The following is a 9,957-nucleotide window of genomic DNA, read 5'->3' as shown; positions in this document are numbered from 1 at the left end:
CGCAAATTTTCGTTTTAGTTATGATATTTGTGAGGAAACAGTAATACTGAACATTTACCATGGTCTAATATAGCCATTATATGCATCTTTTGACGATTTTAAAACCTAAAAATTATAAAGCGTTGCAACGCGAAACGATTGAATAATTTGGAGAGTTCTGTTTTTGTCGTTAAATTTTGTGAAACTACGAAGACTGCTTATATAATGTATAAAATACTTCGAATGTATGTACTCGGCGGAATAGCTCAGTAGGCTAAAGCGTTTTTACTTCAGGACTCTGGCAGGACTCCAGGGGTCACTGGTTCGAAACCTGGTCCAGGCAATGTTCTTTTCCTTTTTTTAATTTTATTCTTGATTTTTTACCGGAGCTTTTACGATCCAATGTTTACATTTATCGATATAAAGCATTTAATGAATAAGTTAAAAAATGCCAAAATCTGTGAAAAGGCCCCTTTAATAGTTTCAGTTGTGTATAAAATAGCTCGCTTATGTCGATTGATACAAACCGAAAACTGGTTTATTCATAACAGGTAAAGCAGTAGCAATAGCAGTAGCAATAGGGGTTTATCAACGTTTGAACGGTTGGTAACGCGTTGTTTGTTTGTTGATACAAATATTATCAATATGCTATTAAAAAGGGAAGAAATAGTGTACACATATATTACTTCTATTTTATATAAAAATTAAGTAACATTTAAATTTGATTGTACTTTTAATTTAACCTATGAATGCTCGTATACAATGGCTTTAATTCATTAATTGTGACTAGCGGAAGTATGTGTTTATTTCATCATAATTAGTCGTTTAAAGACGTGTTTAAATATTATTAATATACTTTGTGTTGTGCAACAAAATCAACATATTTGCATATTAGTTGTACATATAAGTATGTATCCCAAATATTAAGACAGGAGATTATACGCGCCTAGCCAGTTTCAGTATTTCATAATATAAATTCAAATAGTTCCACCGTTGGTTACAACCGCTGTTATGTTTGATAAAATGTACCTGAATTGAACAACCTTGCACATTAATGACTGATGCGGTTTCTCGTCAGCCAATAATGCGTATTATCAAGTGAAGTACACGCTATGTAGACGTAAAGTACAATCTACATGTAGACAAGCGGATTTTGCTTGTTTATATTCAATTGAAACAGGCGTTAAAAAGTTTCCACTAAACCGACCAACACTTCTTTTTTGTGCATATCCTTAATTTTGTTTTTGATATTCCAGTTTGAATTTGTGATCAGTTTTGCTGAATTCGATGATATTCAGTATATAAACTATTAAGCTTGCACACAATTTTGCTACATATTTGCTTGTAATAAGCACACAATAACTATAAAACCTAAGTAAATAGATGTTGGGACGATTTCTGCATATCATTACTTAATCTTTTTCAAATGGTGAATCGTAAAAATATCTCAATAAAAGTTTAGCCGACTACTTACCCTCATTTACTTTTTGCGATGTATATAAAAAACAAAGGGCATTTTCTTTACGGTTAAATGCCTTTAATGACACATTCTCATACATTAATTTTGTATCGTATTCCATTTAAAAGACATGTTGTTGATCATAGGTTTATGTTATTTTTATTGGTGGCGATAAATGTAAATTATGTAAGCTTCCTATATTCATTTATTACACGCTACTAAATTGTATAGATATATCTCTGATAAACAACCGTCTGATTAATGTCTATTGCAGACCATAGTATACAGCAACCATGACAGTAACAGGAACCGACGGCAGTTTAGGAAACCAGAACGACCACGGTCATAACGACAGCTGTCCACAGAGATCCGATATGGAGGAGGGTGTTAGATATCACACTAAAAGAAAGTACAGGCGTAAGTTCTCTGTTGCTTTTCTTATTCCCGAGGACGTGGGCTTCCTTAGGACAGACGAATCCCCGACAAGGGAGGTGTCGACCAATATGTTCTTTTCGACGGACAAATATCCCTCCTTGACCACACTGTGTGATGAACTTGACTCATGCGACCTGTCTGATCTACAATTAAGTGGACAACAAGAATCAAACAGTATTCACATTAACAATTCAAGTTATGCACAGGGTGTAGCCTGTAATAGTGAAGAATTGTTTGTAAAAGACAAGGATGGCGATACGGCTTTGCATCTTGCAATCATTTTGGATAACCTTGTGTTGGTTAGTAAAATAATTCAAATGGCCCCAACGTATACGTATCTTTCAATGCGAAACAAACTCTTCCAAACGCCTCTTCATTTGGAGGTCATTATGAACCAGAAGCACATCGTACGTAAGCTTGTGTGCGCAGGGGAAGACGTAACGGCAGTCGACAGGAACGGAAATACGCCGCTTCATATAGCTTGTCGTGATGGATTGTACGAAATAGCTCGTTATTTGTTAGAGCCAGTACGATACAGCGAAATCCAATGCAATCCTTACGATATACCTTATCAGAAAATTCCGCAGGATTTTGATATCGCAAACTATGACGGTTTGACCTGTCTTCATCTTGCGGTCATTAATAGGCACATGGACATATTGCAACTCCTCATCGAACGCGACGTAGACTTGAACATGATCGAGCGAAAAGCGGGTAGAACTGTTCTTCACATGGCGTGTATTAGCGGTGACGTCAAACTGGTGCGGACGTTAATGAGTGTTCGGGCATGCAATATGGACGCTCGGACGCACAGCGGGTACACGCCCTTGGACCTGGCCCTTTGCTATAACCAGGACGGGGTATACACGATCCTTGCGGCTGCAGGCGCGAAACCGGGTGCCGAATCGATGGACAGTGACTCGGACTAGAGCAACAATATTATTTTATTAGCTAGGATAACCAAATTATTTTTTCGGTTGAGGGTAAATGGCATATGTGTTCCATTGATATTTACCTAATTTATTTCAGTGTAAATGCTCACTACGTTTTATCGTGTGTTTATGCTGCACCAATTACGTTCTTTTTATGTATTTATACATTGTATACTGTAAAAGACCTAAGCTTTAGTAACTAGAATTCCAAAAAACGTCTTACAATTTACCTAAAACATCAACGTTTAGCTTTCCTCGCTTGTTAACATTGGATATACGTATACGTGTCTTCGTATTGATTGAATTTTGATAGTGTTAAAGGAAACATAGCAAATAAAGACCTAAACTTTAGTAACTAGAATTCCAAAATACGTCTTACAATCTACCATTGAAAGTACCTAAAACATCAACGTTTAGCTTACCTCGCTTGTTAACATTGGATATACGTATACGTGTCTTCGTATTGATTGAATTTTGATAGTGTTAAAGGAAACATAGCAATAAAAGCGTCCTTTACATTTGAATATCATCAAAATGCATGCAAATAATAATTACAATTAAATAAACTAATCCATTACAAAATCATTTGTTATTGAAAATCGATGCTTGTTCTTGACTGGATAAACTGACAATATATCTGTAGTTCGAAGTTTATGAGATCCTTTCCGAGCCAGAGGCTACATTTTGTATGGACCCGGAGTGTGCCCCTGCACTCCTACCTAATTAACTTACTAGACTCATGAAAATTGGGACAAATTGTGAATCATAGCTGCAATTTCAAGCTATTTCGTTGTTACTGAAAGTTTTTAAATTTTGGCTTGGTCTTGTGCTGTGGGAGAAATCCGGAGTACCTGGTGGAAACCACACCTGTCTGGTATGGTGACCACCAACCAAACTCACATGCTGCCGGGAACGGGCATTGAACTTGGGTCGCCTGGGTGAAAAGCGAGTGTACCAGCTACTGCGCTAGCCGGACAACACCAGGATAGATCGACAATAACAAATAATATTAAGACATGTACATCAATTATAATTGAATTCAGTTTATAGTAAGATATACTTGTTAAATACATTCCAAAATATGATAAATTGATTTACATTTTGTAACACTTATTCTCTCTGTTCTACATGTAGTCATATATTTTTTATATATAGCAGTTAATACGCTGTAATGTCATATTTACTTTGTGGATATATAGTCATCATAAGTCTTTTGCCGTATTGGAACGTATTTAAATGACCTGTCTCAGTGTTTGTGTCCTGCTGGTCAGGGAAATATGTAACAGGTAAAGTCGAACGGCTTCGATTGTAAGTTTATTATATTTGTATACGAGATTATTACACTTATTATTTAATTGATACATAACATACGTTATATGGCATTTTTGAAACATTTGTGCGATAATTATTTTTATTATTGTGTAGGTTTAAAATTATGTGCCGTTAAAAAATTGTTGCAAATTCACGTGTTCAATGTTTCTGATCAAGGTTGTTGTTATAACTGTTGGTATATATTTCAGTCTATGACTTGAAAGTAATCTTATGTTGATATTTCTTTATTTTGATGGTGCTTTTCAAATTGTTTTTGTAAAGTTAAAATGTTATAATGTAAAATAAGAACGTTCGTTGCATGTTTATAAAGATTTCATGATATTGTATGAACGTTTAAGTACGTTTTTTGTGTTATTATGTTTTGCTTTATGCGCTTTTTTGGTATAGTATTATATTAGTAGTCTCAACTCATATGATGTAATATTTAAGTCGTTGAAAATTTTGGTATGATATTTTGTTTCTTATGAAAGTGTGAAGGTTGTTCCATTAAATCAACCTATATTTATGCAATTTGGAATTCATATATGTGTTTTATTTAGAAAATTAGAAAATTAAAACTGAATTGTTGTTTTCTTATTTCAAACAGGTTTATACTTAAATGATTAACTACCCTCATACAATTCATACAACGTTCTTTTGATATTATAAAATTTGTTTTATCCCTTTACATTTGATTGGCGCTCATCCCTTCTTTTCGATTTTTTTTGTGGGCAATTGGTCTTGGTAGATATAAAATATAATTATTTATATACAGTGGCTTACATGTTATTTTCTTTGTTCGATTTGGGAGTAAATGATGCAAATTTTGATTCAGCGTGTTTGAAAACGGAAAAAATAAAGCACACAAACACATTAATGAAACATGTACTTTTTATGATTCAGTTGATTTTTTGATGACATATAACCTCACATATTTGTGTCTTTTGCCATGTATAGTTGGTTTAAATCAGTGTACGTGTATAGTAACTTACGAATGAGTTAAATGACGTGCATAATATTTGCGTTTATAACAAGGTTATATTGTCTTCTTTTTTGTGTGTTGTTAATTTTATGCTTGTTTGTAAACTTGGCGTAGTAGGCTTTTCAGATTATAATGAGACGTTGCAAATATATTCAATATAAGTCCTCAGTTTGATCGAACAAGTTGCGATGCCACTGTTCTAGTGTGTATATCCATTATTCATTTTGCAATTAGCTGGAGCAAACCTACTACGCCTGTGATTATTATTGCATGTGTTTTCGCTTAGGGAAATGATAATTAGTTGTGTTTATCTCCTGGATCTTTCTAAAACAGGTAACATATCTGATGTCTATGTCCTGTGCCAAATTGTATGTGCGTCTTTTCTCGCATAACGTTGCTCAATATATATTATGTAGTTGTGCATAAGCATTTAATAATTAATTGTATTTACTTAGTATTGAGTTCACATTTATTTTTGTCAATTCATATATTGTCATAGATTGTATCCTTCATTTGTTTGGCCAAGTGGACTTTATATTATGTTATATGAGTATATGCAATGTATTTACCTGGATATCTTTTTAGAGTGAACACTATGTGTCATTTGCATATTGTAAATGACTGGTGGGGTTTATTTTGGAATTTTTCTCAAAGCATAATGCATATCAATTAAAGATTACACTGTAATCGTGGTGTAAAGAAGTAAATTCATACTACGTCGTGTTTAAGTAAACGTGTACTACATTAAAGTGTACATGAACATGAAACTTTTTAAAATAATGACTTGTTAACAAAGTTTTCTTCATTAAGTTTTGTTTAAAAACTCAAAGTTTCTCTACTTATTCCAAAACTGGATTTTGGAGGAAAACATTGCAAGGTGGTCGATGTACTGTGGCAGATAGTTTCATCTGCGGATCATCAGACGGTGATTGGGATGTTGAAAGATAAAGGCGCTATGAAATATCATAATATACGGAGATAACCTTACAGTTTATATGTAATAATAATATTTTGGAAGCCGAAAGAGTTTAGAACTCTTAATAAATTATTATTTATTATGTGTTACGTTTAAAACATGATAATTACTTTTTATGCCCCCGGTAGGGTGGCATATAGCAGTTGAACTGTCCGTCAGTATGTCAGTCTGTCCGTCCGTCCAAAAAAAAAAACTTTAACGTTGGCCATAACTTTTGCAATATTGAAGATAGCAACTTGATTATTTGGAATGCATGTGTATCTCATGAAGCTTCACATTTTGAGTGGTAGAAGTTCAAGTTCAAGGTCATCTTTCAAGACCAAAGGTAAAAAATAAAAAATAAAATTCAAAGCGGCGTTCTCATGAAGCTGCACATTTTGATTGGTGGAAGTTCAAGGTCAAGGTCATCCTTCAAGGTCAAAGGTAAAAAAAAATGTTTAATTTCAAAGCGGCGCAATAGGGGGCATTCTGTTTCTGACGAACACATCTCTTGTTATTGTTATGTATTGCCTCAATACATATTCGCTTTTAATTTTCGGTAGTTATATAGTGATTATGGGTATAATCCTAATATGGCTATTATAATACTTTACGAATTAAATTTCACTAAATAAGTTTTGCTATTTGGTATAGTTTGAATACTTTATATGATTATTGATAATGTTCTCTCCAGACTCCGCACCGAGTCAGGTGTTAGTGAGGGTTTGAGTGGCATACAGACGACGCCGCGAATTCAGAGGCACTCCTGGTTCTTTAAAGTTCCGGTGAATAGATACACTGCACCCCCGTTTAACTTCTTCTGGGAACACATGTTAGTTTGTTACAGTTTGTATCAGCTGTGGTATGCGCTCAGCCCGATACCCGCGTGACAAATATTTCGAAGTTACACGCATGAATTAATGTTTAAAATTCAAACTGGTAGGCGGTAATACACGTCACATCGAATGAAAACGAACTTTGCTATTATTTATATTCAAACAAGATGACTTAAAATGGATATGATAATTCGAATTCCGTTTGATGTCATGCATTAAATAGCTTGTAATAATGATATGTTTAAACGCAGAGTGTGAAAATGTGAAGGAGATTTCAGTGGCTTCATACACTTTCCTACACTTTACATATTTCAACAATACATTTCAATTAATATGATTTAAAAAAAATTAAAATCGTGTGTTTTTATAATAATTTATGGAAAGGCTTTTTAGATATAATGAATAAACTGCATAGTAAAAAGACACAAAAACAACTTAATTTATTACGCAGACGTAAGGTGGAAATCATATTGTATTTCCCCTGTATAGATTTAGTGTTCTGCTTTGCGGTAACCGTGTAAATAACTTTGCTATCAGGTCGGTTCGGAATATAATATGCAAGCTTTCCGTGTTCAGTGTATTAAATAATTTATTTATTGTAATTAACCCATTTATGCCTTTTGGACTCTCCCATCCTTCTAAATTGGATCAATTTATTTAAAAAATTAGGCATGTCTAGTCTATATTTATATCGATATTTAGAATATTTCTTACAGAAATCCCTTTAAGCAAACAGCGTAGACCCTGATGAGACGCCGCATCATGCGGCGTCTCATCAGGGTCTACGCTGTTTGCCAAGACCTTTTTTCTAGACTCTAGGCATAAATGGGTTAAACATTGCACTCAGCGCACGCTTTACCACAAAGTAACACGCATGCCAAGCATATTATACGTAACGTGATTTCTAAGAATTGACCATTAAGATCGGTGCCGTAGAAACAAGCAATTGGACATTTTCATAATAATGACGTAACATAATTATTTGTACCACGACTTGACCTGAATGTGCGTATTAGTTAAATTAGCTCGAGTGTCTCGACAAAAACCCGAGTAGAGTCACTTTCAGAAAACATCTCAGTAATGTACGCAATGACTTATAGTATTTTTTTTCCGATCCAAATAACATTCTTAACAATGAGGCTGTGTTTCTTTAGTTTCGATTTCAAGTGCGTGCATTTGACAGACACGCCATCTTAAACCAATTCCAATCTGCTCATGTCACCACCATGAACTTTGACATGATTAAATAATAACCCACGACTAATAGTTTCTCTATGAGTAATAAGCATTGATCATGTTTTACTGCCATATAAGCTAAAAACCGATGTCTAGTGTAACAAAACGTCCAATGCCCAAAGACGTCTTAACAATTTCCTTCCGTTCACTTCAGTTTTACTTACATGACACACGCGCAACAACGATTCAAGTTCACTTACACTTACACTTATATTATCATAAACGTTAGGTTTTTAGTAATTTAACAATAGTCGATTAAAGTGTTCGATTGTTTGCATAAGTGACTTCAATTTGAATGCCTAGATAGCATCATTTCAGCCTGCTCATCAAACGTGTAGAAATGCGCTAGTTTGAATTAACAACACGCATATCTCTACGATACAATAGTTATAAGTATAGGCATGTTAAATGAATCTAGTGAGTTCTTAGTTTTTTGCATTTATGTTGTTCTTTTTTGTTCTCTTGTTTCATTCGAAACATTGTTTTGCCGATAAGTTGTAAAGAACTTCGAATTCCAAAGAATGAAATTTGCAAAAGAACAGCGGATTTCATTTAAAAACCTAGAAACTTTTATCGAAAGTCACCATAAACACCATTGGTGCATATTTCAACTAAATGAAAATACTGCAACTTTAATCAAGAGCAAGTGTTTTATTCGAATTAATATCCCTATCATGTTACAACATGTTAAATTTGTAAGTTACTAACGTATGATAGCCAAAACACATGTTTGAAAGGCTGCCACATTTTTGACGGACTGTTTAAAGCCAATCATCTAAATGAAAATGACACCTCACAGTTTTAGCAGATCCTTTTTAGTGAACCAGAAATTCAAAATTCGTTGTTGAATAGTGTTAAAGTAAGCTGCAATAAATTACAATTTCTTTTACCACTTTGAAAGATGAGCATGATTTTTTTTCCGTGCTCACATGATTTATAATACACGAATATATTATAAAATACATATAACTCGGTATATATTTCGTCAAGCCGCCTCGATTTAAAGCACATACATTAATCTCCAAGCAGTTCGAGTTTGACATGGTTTATTAAATAACACATCACACATTTACTCTTCAACCAAATGTTTTATTAAATATATTTTGTTTCTCACAGGATATCGAAAGTAGGCGAGATTATTCAATGATTATCTTTCTCTGTTATCACTGTAAGTTACATTGTGTCTATTGTTAAACAAGTATGTTATTTACATTTGATGTAATACTGACATGCATGTTTTAAATTGCTGATTAGAAAGAAAACAAATTGAAGATATCTTTTAAAAGTCCTGTTTCATGTCTCAATATAATATCTTAATAATTTAAAACACACACACTTTAAGCATGCCTGCACGACATATCAAGGAAAATATCCCCTAAAACTGATCACATGATCCACAGCAAATCTTACCACTGTCTTATTTAAACAATACGAGTTCTTCAAAATGTGTTACGTCGTTTGAATATCAAATATAATCAGTACCGGTGTGTACGGGGGAAGAAAATACATTACTTTAATGCACTTATCAAACCCGGCTGTTATGAACTGTTAAAGAAACATTACTACTCATAATCAAGGAAAATTTCGTACAATTGTTCGTAAAATAAACGTAACCAATTAAAAATCAGTGTTCCTTATGGCAATTGCCGAAATTTCAACGCCAGATGTGATCTGGTAAAATAGATGTTTGTAGATACAAAATGCTCGTTTTTATTATTGGTTAGCATATACAATTCTATTTTAATTTCCCGCAACGATATCTATTCATACGACACATGAACACTATAGAGGCTTTAATGTTCGATCTTTAACGGGAATTCACCTACACACGA

The 9,957-nt window shown here is 33.7% G+C and overlaps 1 protein-coding gene across 1 annotated transcript; it reads left to right on the top strand.

Moving 5' to 3' along the window:
* The first annotated feature begins 1,731 nt into the window (after nucleotides 1–1,731).
* LOC127878625 (NF-kappa-B inhibitor cactus-like) lies at nucleotides 1,732–2,802 on the top strand. Its single transcript, XM_052425152.1, has one exon. It carries the CDS (start codon nucleotides 1,732–1,734, stop codon nucleotides 2,800–2,802), a length of 1,071 nt encoding a protein of 356 aa, XP_052281112.1.
* Nucleotides 2,803–9,957: the final 7,155 nt, after the last annotated feature.

This window comes from Dreissena polymorpha, chromosome 4 (assembly GCF_020536995.1).
Source record: "Dreissena polymorpha isolate Duluth1 chromosome 4, UMN_Dpol_1.0, whole genome shotgun sequence".
NCBI lineage: Eukaryota > Metazoa > Mollusca > Bivalvia > Myida > Dreissenidae > Dreissena > Dreissena polymorpha.
This window is presented reverse-complemented; position numbering and strand designations above follow the sequence as displayed.

Excerpts from the sequence above, each read along its gene's own strand:
- LOC127878625 (XM_052425152.1), top strand. The coding sequence starts at position 1,732 with ATGACAGTAACAGGAACCGACGGCAGTTTAGGAAACCAGAACGACCAC.